Raw genomic sequence first — 23,728 nt, 5'->3', positions numbered from 1 at the left:
TGCCATGGTCTGCTGGATGCCAGAAAGGACACACCAGCACGCCTCCACAGTAAACAGCTCTGACCAGAGACCAAAGGGAGAAAGCATGTGGGATGAACTGCAAATAAGTTGAACATGTTCGAGGAACACATCTGCAAAGCAGCTCTCATCACAGAACTGGACCTCGTTTTACCCTGCAACACCTCTGCTTACTGAACCGCCATGGATGAAAACCCTTTAAGCGCCAACCAGGGTGACGTTGAGTAAATCTAAAAGATCAAACTAAAACAAGATGACATTAGGGGGTTTCTGGAAGGACCTTCAGGCTCATTACAAAGCAGTTTCATCATCACAGTCTGTCAGAGTGCCTGAACAGCACAGGGATGTTTGCAACAAAGAAATTCACTTCTAAGGTTATCAACCTGTACAAAAGTGCCACAGCCAATCAGAGACAGGAGGTGGCTCTTAGCGCTGTCACAGACGTTCCAATCGATTATAAATGACAACAGCTGCCTTAATTCTGACTAGAATCACATATACAGTGCTAAGGGGGGATTTCATGGTGCTAAAACATGATGGATGTATAGTGGTGAGATCCCCAAGTCTTTAGAAGTACACAGTACATAATGCCTCCAAGAAGAGAACCTCCAATTCAAGCACTGTACCAGGAAGTGATGATCAAGAGCGAGAGGACCTTATTCTGCTTTGCAAAGCCCTGAAACATTGGGGAAAAACAAAAAACTACTTTAAACAAGATGTAAAAAAAAAAAAAAATCTGTGAAGGAAGAGTTAGAGTTTAAAGGTGAAGTTCTACAGGAACTTAGGAGTCAAAACACAAGACTCATAGAGGCTCAAGTTTGGTTTGCTGCCAAGTCAGCTCGCCTCAGGTTGGAAGACACTTAACTATTCAAGGCAAAAATAGTTGACTAACAGAGTGGTTCTAGAAGAAATAACTTTTATATTTGTGGAATGATGGAGCATAAGGAAGGAGCCCGACAAAGTTTGTGACTGAACTGTTGAAAAGGCAGACTACGGAGCCTCGATGTACTGGCGCTCGATACACAACGGGGACACAGAGCATGCCTGCAAAAACCTGTGACAGATCCAACTCCATGCACAACAATCATCGGCTTCAAGCAACCCCAGATACAGGAGCAGATATAAGAAAATACCAGACTGAAATTTGACAGAAAGCTTTATTTTTATGATGTCCACATCACCAGAATTTTGGTAGATGTGCGAAGCATGTGGCTTTGTAAAAACGATCCTCGAGAGGATCTGATTTCAGACACCCTATTGTTAAAAAATACATTGGAAGACAGGATTATGGATCTACCAAAATGCAGATGAAGCAGCCCCAAACAAATGTGGAATTCAAGGATAAATGCCATAGCAGTTATGGAGGAGATGCTGAATGAAGTATTGCCATGGAAACACACCAACGCTGCAGCTCAGCGTTTAACCAGACCTGGCAGTAGATCGGAATGGAGCTGCAATGTGGTATGATGCCACACTATAAATGAGCACATCCCCCTTTTAGTGCTGAAAAGCCTTTTGTGAAGATGAGGCGTCTTTCTACCGTTACTGCTCATGAAAAATGAGGTCAGCTTCAGTATCTAAGTTATACAATCACTGTTAGGATCTAGATATTTTTATACATTTCCTTAACCAGTTATCTGAAGTTAATCTGAGCATTTTTTGAATATACTATAAATACCTAAGACTGAACTCAATAGGTAGTCCAAGACAGGGAATGTATGTATATGGCTGAATGTTAGAGAACTAAAGTACAAAACTGTGTGCTAATGTCCACTCACAAATATGAAGGACTCTTATGTACGATGAATATGGATGGATCTTTTACACTAAAGTGAGGATTCCGTAGTAGAAAAAGTTAATGTACAATATTCAGATATTCACAGTATTATATGAAAGCATCAACAATACACCATATCAGCGAACAGGTGCAGTTTAAAATTGTAGAGGCTTATGAAAAACATGGGAGTTTTAGTGATGAGGAAAATAGGATGTTGGTATTAAAGGAGTAGGAATGCGCCGATCGATCGCCCTGATTTCTTTCATTTTGAGCCAACGACCGATACCTGCATGTGAAACCGATCTCATCTACCTCTACGAAGATCTGGAAAATAAGATACGAACATTCACGGTGTATTGTGACCTCATAACATCTGACAGCAGCTGTTTCCACGGACCACACAATTGGAATTACAAAACTAAATTTTTTCATGGGGGATGCACAGTGACACAGCTGACAGCACTGTTGCCTTGCACCAAGAAGGTCCTGGGTTTGATTCCTTACCCAGGGTCTTTTTGCATGGACTTTGCATCTTCTCCCTGTGCATAGTGGGTTATTTTTCTCCCACAGTCCAAAGACATGACTGTTAGGTTTATTGGTCTCTATAAATTCTCCTTAGGTGTGAGTGTGTGTGCATGGTTGTTTGTCCCCTCTGTCTCTGTGTTGCTGTGCGATGGACTGGTGACCTGTCCAGCATGTACCCCGCATCTCGCCTGAAATGCCTCGCTGGAGATAGGCACCAGCACCCCTCCCGACCCCACAAGGGATAAGGGTGTAAGAAAATGGATGGATACAATTTGTTTCATGAAAACACGTCAATTTCAAAGGAACACACTTTTTTTTTATAAAGTTTTTGCGCTTGGATGAGGTGGTGTTTCGGCTGCGACAAAATTAGTGCACTTTGTAAAACTGCAATGGAAAGACGTTTTGCACATCACACGAGAGAAGAGCCAGATGTTACTGGTTTATTGAGTGAACAAACTTATTCACATATGATTTTGATTGCATTTCTAATTTAATGGAAACACAGATATTGCAAAATTGCCCATTTTCAACATTAGTGGAATATCAAAAAAGGTTTTGAGCACAGTTGTAATGGAAACGCAGTTAGTGTCACTTATTACAAAAAAAAAAAAACATTGGTAATTTATTTGTATGGCACATTCCAGATACAAAGCAGTTCAAAGTGCTTTATATCATAGAAACATCATGCAGTCATTAACTAGCAAGCTATGAACATTACATTTTGTCAAACGCTCACTTCAAAATCATGAAGCAAATGTACATAAAAAGTATGAATCAATGTTTCAGTTATGAATCAAAGCCAACTTGGTGGGTTTTTAGTCTTGATTTCAAGCATCTCATCTCAAATGGAATTTGCCACATTCAGCAATATTTCTTCCAAAAATGTATTGGAATTTATATGCTTAAAATGGCTCATGAATTTAAATTGGCCACAAAGTAGTGGAAGGCCACTGGAAGTGATAACTGAATACTCTTGTGGAATGTGTAAGGCGTTATCTGTAGAGCTGGAGCATCGGCCGGAGTTTGAGACGTGGCTCAGATGGAGCCAGACCCTCAGAGGGAGGTCCAACTAACCAGCAAACAGCTTCAGCGCACCAGACAGAAATGAGCGCTAATGAAGCCGTTTTTCTCTCTGCTCTGATTCTACTGCTGATCGGTGCATGTTTAACATGACCAAAATTCAAAGCACTACTAACTACTGGCTAGCTGCCTCATGCCGACGCCGATTACTGTCAGATCTATAGTGGCTTGATCCGGAGCTTCTGAAGGAGAGCGACCATTAACCAGACGCATCAAAGGGACACAGGGGTGTGGGGGGCAGGGGAGGTGAGGAGGAAGGAAGGAGGGGGAGCAGGACAGCAGGGGGCTGATACAACCGTTTGCTCTCCTGCAATGTTATTCCTAAAGATAAACAACAAAAAGATAGCAACCTTGTAGCAAGGCACCATGAGGGACACTGTCATCAACCAGAGCAAATTCACTTCCTGTTCACTCTTTAATGAAAAACCCCCACTATTATATATAGAATATACATCAAAGGTTTATTTAACACAAGACTTCCACTAGTCGAGTGAAAAGTCCTTTCAGAATAAGCGATTCCATCAGAGAAGCAACAAGAATTCCGCTGACTACTTAATCAGACGCATTATGGGCACCACAGAGGAAGACAACACTCTTTGGGTTGGGGGGCCTTACTGAGGAAAGACTTTATAGCTAGTTATCTCCAGTATCAAAAAGGTGTTTAAAAATGAACTAGGCAAACGTAAAGATGGCTGTGGTTCATTCAGGCTGCAAGAGAAAGAGAGAGCGCAAGACTTTCAGCAGATAACAGGAATACAAAATTTGCAGCAAGATGCAATTAATTTACCAATTCATTAATTGATAATTAACTTTGTAATCAATTTGTCTTTGATTCACATGACAACTTAAAATGGCTTGTAAGCTAGCATCAGCTTAAAGAATGTCATAAAATATGCTTGCAAATGTTACAACCAGGAGAATGGCTACCTGAACTTATTAAAAGAAAGGCAGGAAGTCACCGTTGATGACAAGACACTTCACGTTCCCATCTCCAATACTAGGAGTGCCAATTTGTTTTCCATTATGGTCCTGATCATTGGAATCTGAATCTGAAGAATTTTCATTCAAATCTGGACATCCAGCTGTCTGTTCGGGATACTGGTATAGTGGTACATCAGTTACTCCCATAAAGAATAAAAAAAGGCATCTTTTCCCATTTCTATTCATGCAATATCAATATTTCGATTTAATTTCTGCTTTAAAATATTAGTAAAACCTAGTTCCTAAAAAGTACTCAGGAGAAAAACTAGAAAAATATACTATGAACATAGTTTTTTATATGTTCTTAAAAAAATATCACTATCAGTAAAAAAAAAAAAAAAAAAAAAAAAAAAAAAAAAAAAAGATTGAATCATTTAAAATGACTATAATCTGAAACCAGCATGCAGAACTAAAACTTTTGCATCTTTTATCCCTAAACATCAGCCAGATGTTAGGTTTTGGCCAAACGTTGCCAAAATGTTCTACTAACTTCCTGATGTGGGCAAAGGACAGAACACAGGCACATTCACAGACACCGGAGGACTCCCACGATTCCCCAGCTAACCAAATATCTCGTTTACATAAAGCCACCTGTCAAACAGTGGAGGAGGGTGATGGAACAATGAAGCACTGTAGGAATAAATTTCACCGTGTCGTGCTGCATTAGGCTCCCAGAGAGTGATGGCACAAGAACTAAAGGATTCTCACCCAGGAAGAGCTTTCAGGTCAGCTCTGTGTGAGCCAGCAGACAGACACCAGGCCGGCCGTTAAATCCACACCAGCAGACTCAGTAATCATTAAACGCTTCTCAGTGATGCAATGCAGACTTGGAAAACGCAATGGCCAAATAGAAGGCTTGGGTAGTTTGAGATTAGAATGTAAGCTGGTGGACTCACAAATTAAATATAACAAAAAAAAAAAACAAAAAAAAAACACAGCAATTTTGTTTTATGAATTGTGCTTGTCAAGCGCAAATATGTAGCATGTAAAAACAAAGTAGCTCTTCATCTGAATGAAAACACTGGTGACCTAATTCTGCAACCTGCCAGGGGTGACCTGACAAGCATTTTAACAAAAAAAATAATAATGATAATCACACTAAAAAATGTATATAGGAATGATATACGCCTTAAAAACTATTAAGTTTTAAACTTTTGCAGCCCCAGATTTTAATGTACTTATGTTTAAAACTGCACTCCTGCTTCGTCCACCATATTTACAAAAACAAATCTCCCAGGTCTTCCCTCAGTATATCATAAGCCTGGCAGGCCATCAGGCTTTACTTGCGCCCCCAACAGTCTAAGCATTGTTTATTTATTACAGGGGTTTTTATAACAGCGATAGCAAAGATGGGTGAAATTGTCTCTTTGGTGAAATGGTTGTAAGCACAATGGCAACATATATGGTCAGTATGGTTGTGAACACAAAGAACTGAAGTCAGATTACTTTTTTTAATTCACCTTAACTCCATAACCACTGCCTGTTTTTACCCATCTGAACGCTAAAACCTTCAGTGAATAAAGTGACGAGTCCTTAGGTGTGAACTAAATAGGAAGAAATCATTGAAGTACAAATATATATGTTATATTTTTAAATTTCTTGTCAACTTTAAACATTTTCAAGTTTAACACAGTGGGCTGCTGGATGACTGCCTGGCTTAGGAAGTGTTCTGGAGTAAACCTCGTCTCCCGTTCAGCCTCCAGTTGTTCTCAAGATAGGGTGGATTGCTAAGGATCCTACCAGACCTGTTCTTTAAATCCAAGGAAACAAGGATATGTTTGGGGGAGCCTTTGGGTTTGGCCATCCTTCATCACATTGCTGTGACGTAATCAACCTTCAGGTGCTGCCTGTGAAGGGCACAGTCCCTGAACTCAGACACACATAGACAGACAACCAGAGGTTAGGAAAAATATTATCTTGTCTGATGAGTCTGTATTTCATTTAGATGGTAAGATCAGAATTTTGGGGTAAATCTGAAAGCATGTTTCCATCCTTTCTGATATCACCGCTGTAGGCTGGCTGGTGATGTAAAGCAAACAAGTTTAAAAGATTTTAAACATCGCTGCACATTATACAACTGGGTTGGATTGATGGCCTTAGTCTCTCATAGACTCAATCGTTAGTATGTTTTTATTTGTAATCCCATACTTGGACTTCTTCCTTCAGATTCCAGGGTTTCCTGCAGTGTATTATAAGCCTGGCGGGCCACCAAGCTTCACCTACACACCCTGTATTTGTTGTTCTACAAAAATGGAAAGTTCATCTTCAGGACTTAAAGTCCAAACTGAACTTTGAGAGAAATCGTTTCAGTTTTGTTGACCATCTTCTTGGAGCAGAAATACACAAACCTCAGTTTGCTGTTGTCACTAAAATGTTTTTAAGATGGATTCTGAGAAGGAATTATTCATCTGTAAATGTTACATTTGTGGAATCTTTTAGCTAACTTATTTGTGATGGTGTTAACTTTTTCTGTTTTGCTGTGAATGCTCTGTAAACTGTGTGCTGCTGTCAGAGATGTTTAAATTGTTTTCTGGTGAAATAAAGGTTAATAATAATGACAATATTAATAAAGATGTGAAAGAACTGCCACAAATTTCCTATCCTCCAACTGGGTATTTCTTTCCCATCTGCAGCTGCTAAATTTTACAAATAATCTCAAAGCATGTTCTTGAAGATCAACTTGATTCCATTGTACAGTCACCACATGTCAACCAGAGGACCTTTGGGAAGTGTTGGACTGGGAGCTTTGCATGGTGATAATGTCAATACAGATCTTTGTAGTTATGTTTTCCATCCAAGTGTCATGTGAACATTAAGCGAACTTTAAAACTGTCACACAAAAACAGAAAATGTGATTTAGATATGTTTCCATCAACTGGTCTGCAGGGAATCAACCAGGCTATGCTAAGTATGATTTTTGTCAGATGTTAGTGGCTATAATACACAGGAAGTACAGGCTGCAAACTAGCATGGAGCACACATCTCAGGAAAATGAAGATAGTGCTCCTCTCCAAGCTCTGAGTTTTGGACTTTGGATTATGCAAGTTTCATGAGTCTAGTAAGACACAGACACACCAGTGGATGTGAGCGTTCACTACGTCAGAAATTATTCAACAAATGTATTTCCATCTCCCCTTTTGGCCATCAACTCTTTATTGGAAAAGCCAAAAATCACATCAAGCAAGCGTAAAAACATTTTTTGCAAAATCGAGTAAGTTATCTTGAATTTTGCTGTTTCCATCAACATTTTCCACGTTCCCCACACATTGAAAAATGTACATAAAGAACCTTGATGGAAACAAGGTTAACGGGTTAATATCTCAGGAATATTTCTAACAGTTCCTTACATTCAAGTCTTGAGGAACTCAGTCATATCTGAAGTTAAAAGGGAGACTCTCTACCAACAATCTGCTCAATAAACTGGCTGGCTAGTACATGTCTGAATATCGTCCCCAATTTTTGTTCCTTGTGCAGCTTTTGCATTCAGCTTTGAAAATCTGTAAAGACATCCTAAACCAGCCACATCACTCTGATCAGTGTACAAGTGTGCACCACTAGATAGAGACTTAAAAAAACAATCAGCTGCATGAGATAAGTAAGAAGTCAATTTCACTTCTAAAACTGAAGCAAAAGTTTTTATACTTAAGGAACATTCCAAAGTCTACAGGAACAGTTTCTGCAGTGTGTGGCAAAACTGCAAAGCAGCTGAGAACCAGAACATGCAGACATTACAGCCTGCAATCAGTGCTGCTGCTCCAAAGCAAGTCAGAGGTGAACGCTGAGTAAACAACGGAGAAATCTGGCAGAGGGACTGGTGGCGCAGCTGTTTGTTTCCGGGTTGAAATTGTCATCATTCCCCAAATTTCCTACGCTTCTGCTGCTTCGGCGTTTCTTTCTATCAGCAACAGCACGTTCAGGATCACCAAACACTCAGAAAACTTACAGGAAAACACCGGAATATGTCTTAAAGAAGGCTCCGCAAATCGACAACTTACCAAGGGTCAAACTCATGAATGATGCTCTCGAAGCGGATGACAGCGAAGAGCCTGGAGCTGAAACCGGCCAGACAGGCCAGAAACAGGATGGTGAAAGACAGCAGGGACTGCCAGCCGGCCGGCTGCGACAGGCCGCCGGACAGACCTCCCCCGGCGCCAGCCATGCCGTCTCTCTCCGCCGCCGCGGTGCTGCTGCGGCCATTCCCAGAGTACGTCGCCGCGGAGGTCAGCGAGGATTTGTGTTTGCTCTCGGAAATCTGGTGATGCTCCGCCATTATTCTACGTCAGCCCCGTGGTGGCAACCAAGCAAATGGAGCTATCTCTTATCACACAGGAAGGGACCCCCCTCTTGCCTTCCTATTCTGCGCCACGCTTCACTTCCGAGCCACTCGCAGCACCTTCCCCGGACACCCCGGATCCCTCCAAGGTAGCTTCTGAGATTCCCGACTGTCTGACCTTATTCCCCGCTGAAGGTAGGAGCAGCTAGACGATTCCTGGGAATCACATTGCAGCACAGTTTGGCTGCACCCTAGAAGTGTCACACGCGGCTCGAGGAGTTCCTCCTTCCTTCCTTGGAGCTGAATGAAAGGGGCGGGATCTGTTCGTGGAACAGGAAGAGTCGTCAGCCTCTCACAACGAGACAGGTACAGCGTGGACGGACACGGCTCCTGCGGAAGTCCAATCCGGTGACACGGCGCGTGACAGACAAGCAGAAGGACTAATGAGAAAGCCGAAGCCTGATCCGCATGACGTACCTCCCTCCCCCCACCCAACAAGCAAAAGCCGTTGAGGCGGGGGAGAGGCCGACTGCGGTACAGGTGACCAGCTATCTTCTGCGCTGATGGCTCCGGGTTCAGTGACACTTTTTTTTTGGAGATTAACTGAAACCAGATTTAAATAGAGAAAACATTTGCGCAAGAAATAGAGGTAAAGAGGTTATCTGTAAAATTATTAATTTTATATACATGAAATAATAATTTAAATACTAATGTATTAAAACTGGAAATATATATATATATATATATATATATATATATATATATATATATATATATATATATATATATATATATATATATATATATATATATATATATATATAATTATGTGTGACATAGCTTAAAATGTTTAAATATATTTTGTATTACTGATATCATTAGAAAAGCTGGACAATAATTATAATAATTTTAATTATTATAATTAAATTAAATTAAATTAAATTAAATTGCTTTATATTCCTGAGCTGAAGCACATCATGAACAAATTTAAATTATACATTTCACCTGTCAACTCTATTTTTCCTGTCATTAGGGGTATCTTTTTCATGCATAATTTATCACAAATCCCAACATCCTAAGAATATGCCAACCTTCCTTTTGGAAAAGCTTTGTTTCTTTATTTTAAGACATACAAATAGAATTAGAATGGTAATTTTTAAAGAATGATAGCAAATTTGTTGTTGTGTAGATATTTATCAGAAATTACAAGTTCTCTTTTTTTCACAAGGTGATGTAACATTTGCGGTCAAACTGAGTAAAACTTATTTTTACTTAGCTTGACTGAGGGCAAAACTTTGAGGAAGGTCAGGAGGATAAGCAAACTTACCACTAGGTGGCGGTGTTCTCTGTGTTTAGACTACCTCTATGACCAAGTCACTGTATTTGCTCAGACAAGACTAGTGTTTCAGGACCTGGACTTAAAGGCTCACTGCCCTGCTTTGGAAGTTTTCCTTCTTCAACACATTTGATTTTAATTAGTGGCCTAACAAGATTTGCTGAGCTGCAGCCATCTTTAACTAGAGAAACATCTGGACTAGAATCTATCAACATTACTGCAGGGTTTTGGCAATGTTATAACAAAAAATAAAATCCCAGGAAATCCTGTCTGCGCTGACTTGATGGTGAGAGAAAGGACTTTTTTAATCGAAATAATAATAAAATCAGAGTTTGAAGAAGAACATACCTTGGTGCGGTTATTACATGCCAAAAACCAGAGATTATTTATCAAAGGTAAACATTTCATCCATTTAGAAAAAAAGTTTTTTTTCTTCTCTCACTAAAATTTGCAGTGTCATTTGCAAAACCTCATACATATGTTTTGTTTTATCAGAGGTGATACTTTATTATTTATCATTAAATAGTATTGAGAACCTCACAGTGCCAGGGCCCCGGGCTGGCGGCCCTGTAAGGCCCTGCTAACTTCCGGCCCAACTCACATTTTCCACTGAATCCATAAAAGTTATTTTGATTCTTTTTTTTTCATACCACTGCTGATCTTTTAACATCACCATGGGGCATTATGTGTACAAAATATTAAAAAAGGGAAGCTATATTTTAACAGATGTAATTCTCAAGAAAAAAAAAACTTCCTGTACAGCATGACTGAAATCTTTTGTAATTCCTGTGGATCTTTGTTTACTTTATAGGAGCATAATTGTGTTTGATTACCACCTAAAAACCCCTGAGACCTGGATAAATATATGGGCTCAGCTGACAGTGGAGTCCCTGGCTGCCTGGTGTGGTGATTTGGAAGAATGAGGGTTTGAGGTTGTAAACTTAGCCAAGTCCATCTCAGTTTGCATGTTGTTCCTCTGCCTTTGTTATGCTGTCAGTTACTCAGTCCTAGTCTTGCAGACAAAAAATTTACATATAAGTGACTAGTAAATATTTGATGCTCTGAGGTGCCTTTGTTAACTTTGTTAACTATGTTTTTTAGATCCATTAATTTACTAGTACATCTGAAATGGCCCCAACCATTGAAGCAGTGAACATTTTAGATCTTTCTAATTGACATCTGGGCCAAAAGTGAAGTTACTAATGAACTGGTGCATTTTTGTCAACTGTACAATCTAGCACACTGGTACATGTACCAGTATAAGTTAACTAGCTAATGTTTTAGTTACACTAGTGAATAGGTAACATTTTCAAAGCTTTGACGAGTGTACATATGGTCTTTATTGGTATGTTTCATCTACATTAATAATTTTCTTTGGCATTTATTATTGATTATTTATAGCATAACTAGACCTATTGTTGCACAAGAGTCAACTTGTTAAAACTTTTAGTCACATGAGTCAAATAGTACACGCATTTAAATGTCACTACTAGAGGGCATGATTTGTGTCAGCTAGTTCTCACACTGAATGCCAGCTGACAAAATGTCAACTAGTGCATAAAAAGGTATAGTGAAGACAGCAGAGCTACTAGAATAAAACTTCTACTTTTTGCTCCTATTAGTTGACCAAAAACGTCTATTAGTTGGCCAAATGTTTCCTATAAGACCAGCATCAAATGTTGATCTGGCTTGGGCAAAAGTATAACTAGAAATGTATAAATGTAAAATTGACGTTAATGATGACGTCAAAGATATTGAATAAATACAAAAAAGCTTGTCATAAACCTGGGCTTCCTTAGCGCCTCACTGTGCCACAGGCTGGATGCCTTCATGCGTAATTCATACAGTACACAGCTTCCTTTACCCCACATTGTGTTTTAAAATCATCTTTATTGATCTCACGTAATATTAAATATTATGGAGAAACTAAATTTTGGGTTTTCATTAGTTATAAGTTTAGTCCTCATAATTTGCTTAAATAAATGTGTGAAATATGATGCTCTGTTTGTAGCAAATATAAGACATGAGTTTCAGATTTTGACTTGAAATCCAGGGACCATTGCTGACACCCTGTCCCACTCGCCAGGCTTTTCCGAATCCTCTGCTGTACTTAAAAACGTTTACACGTAGGCACGTCCTTTTGAAATTCTGTGAGGCGATGGCAAGTCTGGCAATTAACTGTTTGAACGGCTTGCTAAACACGCAAGGGGCTATCGGGTTCCTAGACTATTCTTGTTCGTATGTCCACAAGAACGTGATCCATAAAGAGCCATCCAGGGAAAAGACAGACATTTAGAACCACTGTAATATGAGAAGGGACGGACCATTTGGTTCTTAAAGCAGCATCTTTTGTGGAATTTTCCGCTTCTCTGCCCTGACATGTCCTCGTAAAACTGACAACTCTCTTAAACTCTCCAGTGCGCCGCTATTTAATAACAGCCAACTATAACTTGTCATTAGAGGGAAGCGCGACATATAACTGCAGACGTAACTGGAGTTAGCAGCACGGAAAGAAGGACGACACTAAAAGAATGGCTTCAAGTACAGAAACGCACATCAAAGGTAAGATGCAACACTTGTCTTCCCGTTGTATCCTTCCGTTCCAGAGTTTACCATTTCATTTATTTTGTACATTTTATTACTCTAAAACCGTAAAAAAAATTTTACAATACATAACATACAATTTTCTTAGACACTGCCTACGTGTACAAGGCTGTTACTGATGCACGTGGACATATTTTATAACGTCCATGTGGGTGCAGAACTGGCTCCAGAGGGGGGCGATGGCTTATTTTGGAAGGGCACAGAGAACAGGCTTTTAATTTAATATAGATGATAAACAAATGTTTATAACTCTTGAGATAAAAGTATAATGTCTATTAATACAATATAAACAATAAATGCACAACCAAGCTACTCAAATAAGAGTAGTACTACATAATAGTACTCAAGTAAAGTAAGAAGTACAGTGCAGTAAAAATACTCTTAGAAGTTCCTTTTCCCCCAAAAAGTTAAATGTATCTACTACAGTCCATCTCCGAACAGACAAAACTATTGGCTTCTTGTTAGCAATGTTAAAGTGATATATTGGTATGGATTAACGAGTCACCATTTAGCTAATCATATGCATCCAACAGCATTACTCAGCTTACTCAGTTTTATTTTGAAAAAAAAAAAAAAACTGTGCAAACCGGCGCGAGCATCTTAGCGCTCATGTTGCGTTTAAAGACGGCTCGGGAAAACTCGCGGCTGTAAAAAAGTGCAAGGGACAGAGGGCATAGAAATCATTTTTGTGCCCTCTGTCCCCCGCAAGTTCTGTGAAATGGGAAGTGCGAAAGCCTCTGCTGCACCAAGTTGAGACAGAAATAATAGAAAATTGACCACTCTGACGTAAAAATAATCATAAAAAAGCAGCTTCCAGTCCAGAACGAGCAAGGCTGACTATAGTGGGCGGGCCATGCTCTCACATGCCGCTGGGGCTGAGGGCTGGAAGATATTTTGTCCATTCATTGTGAAACTGCAGAAATGTTACACACACACACACACGCACGCACGCACGCACGCACGTACACAAGCACACACACGTATGTTATCATAGTCTCTTGTTAATGTTGCTGTGACCTATGAGGAAACATTTTAAGGTCACCTTGTGAAATTTGACAAACTTTGAGAAAAAGTTTCCTTTTGTGGAGTTGTGTTTTTGGGTTACATCAGGTGTCATATAAATTTCAAATGTTCTGACAGCCTTAGCTGACTAGAAAATAATTTAATAAGTGCTGAAATGCTAGTATTTGCTTTTAACAAATTTAGTTTTATTACTAAAAGGCAACACATGCAACAAATAATACAAGAAAAATAGAAAAATTTGAACGAATACAAAAATCATAGGAGTCATAATACACACACACACACACACACACACACACACACACACACACACATATATATATGTGTGTGTGTGTGTGTGTGTGTGTGTGTGTGTATTATGACTCCTATGATTCATAATACACACACACACACACATATATATATATGTGTGTGTGTGTGTGTGTGTGTGTGTGTGTGTGTGTGTGTGTGTGTGTGTGTGTATGTATTTTAAGTCTGCACTACTACTAGAATGTTTGCTCTGTAATCGTAGACAATGATCCCCTGGATGGCCCACCTCTGGACTTTGCTGCTACTGAAACAGTCATTGACTATGATTTTAGAAGATGCAGTGAAGAAGGCCACTGATGTCAGACAAAAGGTTAGAAATTTTATATCTTTCCTTTGCATGTAGCAGAAAGTAATTTACTTGAGTGAACCTGGGCAGAAACACTGTTGTCCTTGCTAAACAGGTTTGTGAGTGGCACTCCCCAGAGGAGCTGAAGGAGCTTCTGGATCTGGAGCTTAGAGACAGTGGAGAGCCTGAGGCAAGGATCCTGGAGCGGTGCCGAGATGCCATCAGATACAGTGTCAAAACCAGTAAGTCAGACTGAGCTCAAATGGAAGCCAAGATCAGTAGCTCCAGCATGAATGAACTCAAATCAAAGCACCAGATGCATGACTGTGAAGCAGCCAGGCTAGCTGTGTTGTGTCCATAGTAACAGAATTGATCTTTTTACTCTACAGTGGAGCAGTAATGAACAAAGGTGCTATCATTTCCAGAATTGGCCCGTTCCAGTTGAAACACCAGTAGCCATGCCAGTAGCCTCCTGATGCCAGATATGTCTGCTTTGTGGGCAGTGTTGTCTTTAATTCTTATGGTGAAACCAAGACACTGTCTAAACTAGGGGTGGTCAACTCCAAGCCTCGAGGGCCGGTCTCCTGCAACTTTGAGATGTATCTCTACTTCGACACACCTGAGTCAAATAATGAGGTCGTTAGCAGGACTCTGGAGAACCTGACTGCATTTAGGAGGCAATTCAGCTGTTGGATTCAAGTGTGTTGGACCAGGGAGACATCTAAGAGTTGCAGGACACTGGCCCTCGAGGACCAGGATTTCCTACCCCTGGTCTAGACAGAGTGAATTTATACAGCATTTACTAATCATCCTGTCAAAGCACTCCACAATAGAACCACATTCACCAGTGAAAAGATCAGTTTCCTTCTCCTCCTCCCTGTGCTGCTGTTGTCGTCTGAAGAAATGGACCAAAAACAACCAATCAGAGCCAGGAGGAGGGTCTTTGTGCTATCACTCAGTACTGCTCAATGTCCTGATGGCGGAGAAACAAGTTACAGTTACTTACAGGGAAGCTGTTTATCCACTGTCATCGGTGGCCATGTTAACTAGCCTAGCATTCATGGCTGGCTATATTGTAGTGAACCAGCTGTAGCATAGCAGAGAGCAAGAGTAGAGGATGATCATAAGAGTGTTTGAAAGCACTAAGACCCTCCTCCTGGCACTGATTGGTTGCTTCTGACTTAGTGGTGTATTTCTACAGTTAGTGGGAGCACTGGAAAAAGGCAGCGGAGCTCGAGTTTTTCACAGATATTCTGTGTTACTGTCAAGACAAGTTTGACAAATATATAAAAGACCCATTTTTATCAAAGTTACATATTGCAGTATGTGACACGAGAATAAAACACACAACTTTCCTATAGAAAGACTCCTCCCATTAACCGTCGCCCAATGACAGAATTGTCATTGGGCTATATAAAATAGCTGCTATATGAAATAGCTTAGTAGCTATTAGGGAGCAGACAGGTCTGGGCCATGTGTGATGTCAGGACAGCACTGCTGGTTGACTGCTGACATGGCAACTGGTATTATTGGACCAGTTCTGGAAATTAACATACCACATACTATGTGGTATGTACCTACCATACCACATAACATGTGGTATGTGGAACATACCATAGTGGTATAGTTTATGTGGCCCAAGTCTGTATATATGTATGGCTGATTGTGGCTTAATTTATGATGCCAGTGGCGTTCATGTACTTATTGTGAATTCATTCTTACATTTTATTCCAAACTTCAGTGGTGTCTGATGAACAATGAGAAGGAGAAATCCACTGGATCCTACTGGTTATTATCCGAGCTCTTCCTGTTTCAGGACTGAGTTTGTTTTTCATTTTTTTGGTATTTTTGTAAGCCAATATTTTTTCATTAAATATTTTCCACCACTGAACTAGAGGTTCGCTGTGCCTGGGTACTTTTGCAATCTCATCATGACTCGCTAAGTGACAATGCAGTTGCCAATGGATGCTGCTTCTCTTTGCAGTTTGTAGGGAAGAACACTGTAAATCACCATTTCTTCAATGCTTGATAGTAGTTTCATTACATGTTAATCTGAACTGTTTGTGCAAAGTTTTCATGTTTATCAATTAAAAATAAATATTTGTGTAACTGTGTCACTGTTGTGGCATTTTAATATGAATCACATGGCAAATTTATTGCATTACTTTATTGAGGTGCATGCAAACATTGTTTTCCCTGAAATGCAATAACAGCATTCCTTTAGTAAATGGTTGATCATTTGTAGCGGAGGATGAAAATCATTCTGACATCATGTAAAAAGCTCAACTCTTTCTGCTTGGTTATTTTGCGGGATTGACTGATCTGTAATTTCACAGCAGAAGTTGCTTAATAGATATATTTTTAACAAGATTTGAACCAGGTGAAGTTAATACTACCACTTGAGGAGTTCTGGGTAGAACAGATTTACAGACAGACGGAATGACTTGAAAAGTCATAAATGTTTTGTACAGCTTTGTCTCATTACTGCTGTAAATATCTTGTAATTAGACTTTTTGGAGTCTGCATAGTCCTATTAATGCTTATTTGGTTTCAGCCCTACTTTAATTTGCATCACATAGAAAGCTGAAACCTGGAAAGGGTTATTATAAATCTCCAATCTTTCATAATTATTCTGTCCTAGTTGGAGCTCTGTGATGATATGTGAGTAGATGTTTTTTCTCCCTGAATGAACCGTTTGTGTTTCATTTCCAGCTCATCCTCATTTCTTCAACCAGCTGTATGCGGGGCTGGAACCATACTCCCTGGTGGCTAGCTTCATCACTGATGCTCTCAAACCCAGCCTGTGAGACCCTCACTTAATATTAATTAATATGAATTAATTGAGCCTTACAGGCTTTTATATCGTAGGATGAAGGATGCTGATGGGGAAACGTGTCATTTTGCTCAGGTACACCTATGAGATGTCTCCAGTCTTCACTCTGATGGAGAATGCTGTGCTCAGGAAGCTGATACAGACAGTTGGCTGGGAGGAAGGAGGAGATGGACTCTTTAACGCAGGTATTAGTTTACACTGGCAGTCAGCTCACAACCAGATATTAAACAATGAAAGAGTATTTGTCCCCTTAAAACTTTCCTTGTTTTTTTTTGTCCCACTAAAATGTTTCAAATCATCAAATGAAATATCATCCGGGACGAATGCAGGGGTCAAATGATTTAGTTGAGGCTTGAATAAAGCCCAAAACCAAGACGACCCTGTGTGAAAAGGTAGTTAACTTCCTCACTTAATGAAGGCAGTCAAGAATTGGCATTGTTGATAGGAAATGAGTATTTTTACCTTGCCGAGGAACTTTTGCCTACTTTTCTTTACAGAATTGTTTTGATAAAGACACAAGTCATAGACAATATGATCATGACTGAATCTTATCCTTCAGTATTTTCTGACAGAGAAGAAGCCACAGCTCCATAAGTAAAATAAAGTTGTCCAGATGGCACACATTTATCACAATTCCACCAGCAGGTTTAACCGTGTGTTCGTACAGCTTTAATCACTCACTAGCTGTCAGTAGATCTGGTGTCCCAATGTGTCCCATCTTGTTTTTTTAAGGTGGGTCGATGTCCAACATGTACGCCTTGAACCTAGCCAGGTACCGTCATTTTCCTGAAATCAAGGAGCTTGGAAACTCTGCAGCTCCCCGGCTGGCGGTGTTCACATCACAAGAGGTAGGTTGTTAATGTACAACATGTCCCAGCAGAAAACTTCCATAAAGATTCACACTAAGGCAGCAGGTTTTTTGTCTCCTGTCAAAAAAAAAAAAAAAATCAGTTACAGTGTAATAAAGAGCCTGCTTGTTTGAACTGGTGGATTTCACAACCAAGTGGACTTGACTCTTAAAAAGGAAGATCAGGCAGCGGCTTTTCATGGTTTTTGTTTTGACTGCACATGAACTCTGTTTTGATCTCTTCCAGTGTCATTACTCCATCTCAAAAGCTGCAGCTCTAATGGGAATCGGCACAAAGAATGTCTTTGTGGTTCCGTCTGATAAGAGGTAAATTACCACACACGTTTTGGAACTCTGCTGCTTCTAGTTCTGTCAGATCTAGTCTCACAGAACTGGTTTTATTATTAATATTTTAATATTATCTACAAAAGGTTTAATTTCTTTTGCAGTTGTGTAAAAGCATGTGTTTGTTTATTTTGAAGAAATTTTATGATGAAACTCCAACTTGTTTTTGTATTTCAGAGGAAAGATGACTCCCTCTGCTCTTGAGGAGCAAATAGAGTCTGTTAAAAGTGAGGTGAGAAACTTTATTCAAAAGATATGTAAGGTCAACACTTTTGCGAGAAAGTCAGATCAAATGCTTGTGTTTGAATTCAGGGTGGAGTTCCCTTCATGGTGAATGCCACGGCGGGGACCACTGTCCTTGGAGCCTTCGATCCTATTGACGAAATTGCAGATATCTGTGAGAAAAACAAACTGTGGCTGCATGTGGATGTAAGTCAAGGAATTCATTCACGCAACGCAACCATGGCAATAGCATGTATGGTCATTTTGTTTTTCTCTTTAACAGGCATGTTGGGGAGGAGCAGTTCTCATGTCCAACAAGCACAAGCTCCTAATGAAAGGAATTCACAGGTGATTCACTGGTTAATTTCATTCGTGTTTGAAAGATGCACAACCGTCCCAGAATAGATAACATCTGCTAATTTCATTCAATTCAATTCAATTCAATTCAATTCAATTCAATTCAATTCAATTCAATTCAATTCAATTCAATTCAATTCAATTCAATTCAATCCTAAGCAGCACTTTAAGGGCACAGTGGAGCAACACAAACACAGGCACATTACAGCATTAAAAACTAATGATTGTCATGTATAAAGGCCACTTTTGAGACACCCTCTTATGACGACTTTAAGTGCTTACTTTATTACTTCAAACACAAAATATAACTTAATACACATTAACGCAAGATATTTCTCCATGTCAGTATCTTTTAGTTGCAAAGATATTGACTTTGCAACTAAAGTCAGTATCTTTAGTTGCAAATCTAAAGAAGTCTTTAACAAAAAATATTCAGTAGGAAGTGTAGTGCTCAGCATCCGGTAACAGTGAGACCAAAGAACAAGTTACCCCTCAATTCAGACAAGTAACAAGTGTGAGTCTGATGTTTCCTTTAAATCAGTTGAGAATTTGTGTTTGGTTGTATATTAACTTTCATTGAAATGATGAAATACAGAAAAGCCAGGTTCTTGTGATGGCACCACCGAGGTTAATGTCTCACCTTTGTTCCTTTGTAAAGAGTCGACTCTGTTTCCTGGAACCCTCACAAGATGCTGATGGCCTGTCTGCAATGCTCAGCTTTCCTGGTCAGAGACAAAACTGTAAGAACAGCTCCGATGATTCTCTTATTTAGAAATGCAATGCACCTTTTAACACTTAAGCAAAAATGTTGATGTTTACATTTTATAAGACACCTAGGAATTGCAAGTGGATGAAAAAAACAGGACATCACATTTAGCGTTGCTGTCTCTCTGCAGCATCTCCTCCAGCGCTGCCACTCCGCTAGGGCTTCCTACCTCTTTCAGCAGGACAAGTTCTACGACTTGAGCTACGACACCGGGGACAAGTCGGTCCAGTGCAGCAGGAAGCCAGATGCCTTCAAATTCTGGCTAATGTGGAAAGCTTTGGGTACCAGTGAGCTGGAGCAGAGGGTGGACAGAGCTCTCACCATGGCCAGGTCAGTTTGGCTGCAGGGCAACAGTTCAGCCTGGTTATATCAGGATGGAACCTGTCCAGCTGGAATTAAGAAAGGCTTTTGCTGTGCTTTGAAACTTTGAAATGACTAAGTTAAATTCAATTCAATTCAAAAATATATTATTCATTCTAAAGGGAAAATAAATGTGTAGCCTCTGATGGCTGTGGCCAGGAATGATCTCCGGTTGTGGTCTGTATCACAATGGTTCTCTAAAAGTCTCTGACTGGGGGCACTCTGTTCCTGTCTGACAGTTGGATGAAGAGGATGCTCAGAGTTATCCGTAATGTTCTTCATTTTATGAAGAGTCCTTCTTTACACAGTTATCTCCAGAAGTTCTGGAACTGTTTCCCAATCAGCTTGTTGATCTTCTTTGTTGCTGCCCTAGCAGATGGTGGTGGGAGAGATTGAGTTCTCCACAACGCTTGCAGAAAAAAATGCAGCGTCTTGTTGCAAACACTGGAGAACCTAACCTTCCTCAAGAAGTAAAGTCTGCTTCCCCCTTCTTATAGACATCATCCTTGCAGACACATAGACCGCGATCTGTTTTTCAGGTGGTTATTTAGGCGTCCATCTGTGTCTTCTGGAGTTTCTGACGTGAAATCAGACAGAACATTGATCCTCAGTGCTTCCTGCTTCGTTCAGGTGACAGTGGGTTTACTGAAGCAGCTGTCTGGTGGCGTTTTGAACCTCAGCTCCTTGCTGTCTCTAATGTTGACTTTAAGTTGCTTCTGTGATCATTTGTCTCTGAAGCCTCTCTTTTCTTGGTTATCAGTTCCATTAGTTCACTGGTGATCCAGGTTTGTTACCGGGGAAGCTTCTCACTGTTCTGGTTGTTCTGGTGGGGATGATGCTGTCCACACAGAAGTTTATACAGTCTATCAGACACTCAGTCATAACATTGATGTCCTTTCTTTGTGGCTGGCACAGTGCATCCCAGTCTGTAGCCTCAAAACAAGCAACCCTGCAAGGCTATTTCAGCTTCCTGTGACCATCTTCTTATTGCTCTCTGCATCGCAGAGTGTCTCTTCCAAACAGAGAAATCTAATATTGAGATTTGCCAAGAGGATGTATGAATCCTTGACATTTGCAAAAACCAAATTTAATATGTTTTTCTCCTTTAAAGCCGCTGACAAGTTGTTGAAGCATGCCCTTTCTTCATTTTACCATTTTCACCTAGTGCACTCTTTTTCTACACTCATTGCATAATTTCTTTTGTAGGTATCTTGCAGACGAAATTACAAAAAGGGAAGGCTTCCGTCTTGTAATGGAGGCAAGTTTACCTTTTATTAATGAAATGTTAAATGTTTAATTTGAATTTTAAATGGTGTGATTTATTTATTTATTTATTTATTTTTTGCTTTGTTCTTCTGCAGCCTGAATATGCAAATGTTTGCTTCTGGTACATCCCACCAAGTCTGAGAGACCTGCCAGATGGCCCAGAGTTCCAGGAAAAACTACACAATGTATGTAATGAAGCAATGTTATTGTTAAAGTGTGGAAAAACCTAAAAAAATATAATGCAATGATCTGCAAATCCTTTTCAATGAATATTTAGTTGTACTATACATACATAGAGCTATCTCTGCCATACTACAAAGGATGGATATTTAATGTTCCAATGGATCAACTTTTTGATGGTTTTGCAAATATTCACTCATTTTGAATTCAATGCCTGCACCACGATCCAAAATAAGTAAGGACAGGGACAACAAAAGACTAGGAAAGTTGAGGAATGCTCAAAAAAACACTTGTTTGGAACCTTTAATTATAACTTTATTATAAACAAGTGAGTCATCCCTGAAAAATGTTTACAAGCAAGAATGAGGTGAGGTTCACCACTTTGTGAGCAACTGCATGACCAAATAGTCCAGCAGTTAAAGAACAACGTCTCTCAACAGCAGGATTGTAGGGATTTCATCTTTTACAGTCGAAGCCATCATCGAAATATTCAGAAAATCTGAAGAAATCTTTGCAAGTAAGCAGGAAGGCCGAAAGCAGCACTGAATACCTGTGACCTTCGATCCCTCAGGTGGTATTGCATTAAAAGCCGACATCATTCTGTAACACATGAGCTCACGAGCACTTCAGAAAACCATTGTAAGTAAGTACAGTTTGTCACTAGATCTACAAGGGCCAGTTAAACCTTTCCTATGTGAAATGAAAGCCATATATCAATAACACCCAGAAACATCGCCGGCTTCCCTGAGGCCCATTTCATCTACGATGGGCTGACGCAACGTGAAGATTTTTTTAAAATCTTGATGGTGGTGTCCGCCAGGCCAGAGAGGAAAAGAACCGTCCGGATTGTTCCCTGTACACAGTTCAGGAGTGTCTGTGATGGTACTGGCATGTGTGTGGAATGAGTAACTTGTGAAGACACCGTTAATGCTGAAAGGTACATTCAGGTTTTGGAACAACATGTTTTTCATGGAGCCCCCTGCTTATCCCAGCCAGACAATGCCAAGTCATATTCTGTATGTATTAAAATACATTGGCTCTATAATATAGTACTAGGCTGGCCTGTCTGCAGTCCAGACCTGTCTTAAAATGAATGGCATGTCATGAAGCATATCAAAGGAGACCCCAGACTGTTGACCAGCTGAAGATGTACAACAAGAAAGAATGGTCAAGAATTTCACACACAAAGCTTGTCCACACAACTCATTGTCCTCAGTTCCCAAATGTTTTACAGTGGGGTTGTAAAGAGACCTTATTTTATCTGCTTCTATCTTTCTGTATTTGGTGACTTGCTTAGTCAAGGCTCAGCTGTTCCTTAGATCAACACAACATTCAAAATTACAACCTGCACTTAGTTTATGAGAACAGCTCTTTTGGTCATTTTTGTCAATATATACCCATTCTTCTATGTTAAGAAAGGTGTGTTATATGAAAGTAATTTTGATGGTCAATTTTAAGTTCAAATAAATTCCAAATTGGAGTGCCCTTTATGTTTTTCAGTCAATAGATGGGTTTTCACCCTGCTGCTTAAAAAGCTATTTATTTTGGCTACTGAGATATAGACAAATTTAATCAGTCTGATCTGTTCATCAGAAATAGTTTCAGATCTGTGCCAGTATCTAAAATTTAGATTTGAACCTTGAACCTATGGGCCATGAGTTCTTGCTGTAGACTTTGGCATGCTGTTGTGGATTGTTGTTTGAGTTTGGATGCATTATTATGAAGTTTTTAGTTAGTATCTTTTGTTGCCCCCTGTGCCTCCAGGTGGCGCCAGTTGTTAAGGAACGCATGATGAAGAAGGGCAGCATGATGGTGGGCTACCAGCCTCACAGAGGCCAAGCCAACTTCTTCAGGATGGTGGTGATCAGCCCTCAGGTCAGCAGGCAGGACATGGACTTTGTCCTGGATGAGATACACAGCCTGGGAAAGGATTTATGATACGCTGACAGTTTATCAGGTTCATCATATCTTCTGTAAGTTTATAAAGAATCATTTGCAGAATCATGTCCCTGCATATTTTGCATTAATAACGCCATCAGGGTTGAAATTTGTACTTGGAATATATTACTTTTGGCACTTTTACCCTCAGTGACTCTTCCTCATATTTTCAATTGAGGAAGCTGTTGATATCACGAGTGTGAAAAGCTAAGAGATCTAAGTTTAGGGTGTCAGGTTTAGATTTGGTTATGCAAGTAGTTTTCAGCACACAGTGTTGTAAGAGTGCAATGTTTATTTCCATGTCATCTTCAGATTCATACTTTGTGTCAGAAATATTTTTTCATGGAACTGGAACAATAATAAACCAACTATCTCTGGTCGTTCTGAAGCGTGTGTGTCGTT

The 23,728-nt window shown here is 39.8% G+C and overlaps 2 protein-coding genes across 3 annotated transcripts in view; one reads left to right on the top strand and one right to left on the bottom strand.

Annotated features, from left to right (window-relative positions):
- LOC103136961 (dolichyl-diphosphooligosaccharide--protein glycosyltransferase subunit STT3B-like) overlaps window positions 1-8,938 on the bottom strand; it is a 29,871-nt gene extending 20,933 nt beyond the window's left edge. Inside the window, exon 1 of the mRNA XM_007550440.2 lies at window positions 8,377-8,938. Coding sequence (XP_007550502.1) covers window positions 8,377-8,651 — 275 coding nt within the window. The 5' untranslated portion in view covers window positions 8,652-8,938. The remainder of the gene's footprint in view (window positions 1-8,376) is intronic.
- Window positions 8,939-9,175: 237 nt separating this feature from the next.
- Window positions 9,176-23,714, top strand: LOC103136960 (acidic amino acid decarboxylase GADL1-like). Of its 2 annotated transcripts, XM_016670653.1 has the most exons (16): window positions 9,176-9,303; window positions 12,451-12,552; window positions 14,129-14,236; window positions 14,328-14,454; window positions 16,925-17,015; window positions 17,121-17,230; window positions 17,778-17,893; window positions 18,140-18,219; window positions 18,415-18,469; window positions 18,550-18,666; window positions 18,743-18,807; window positions 19,475-19,556; window positions 19,713-19,912; window positions 21,149-21,200; window positions 21,304-21,393; window positions 23,153-23,714. In XM_016670653.1, exons 3-16 carry the CDS (start codon window positions 14,132-14,134, stop codon window positions 23,324-23,326), a joined length of 1,464 nt encoding a protein of 487 aa, XP_016526139.1. In that variant the 5' UTR covers window positions 9,176-9,303; window positions 12,451-12,552; window positions 14,129-14,131; the 3' UTR covers window positions 23,327-23,714. The 2 variants fall into 2 exon arrangements, with proteins under 2 accessions (XP_016526139.1, XP_007550501.2); XM_007550439.2 differs by lacking the exon at window positions 9,176-9,303 and having other exon boundaries at window positions 9,586-12,552.
- The last annotated feature ends 14 nt before the right edge of the window (window positions 23,715-23,728 follow it).

The sequence above is a fragment of the Poecilia formosa genome, unplaced genomic scaffold, assembly GCF_000485575.1.
Source record: "Poecilia formosa unplaced genomic scaffold, Poecilia_formosa-5.1.2 Scaffold36, whole genome shotgun sequence".
NCBI classification, from domain to species: domain Eukaryota; kingdom Metazoa; phylum Chordata; class Actinopteri; order Cyprinodontiformes; family Poeciliidae; genus Poecilia; species Poecilia formosa.
The sequence above is the reverse complement of the archived record's forward strand: the minus strand, read 5'-3'. Positions and strand labels throughout refer to the sequence as shown.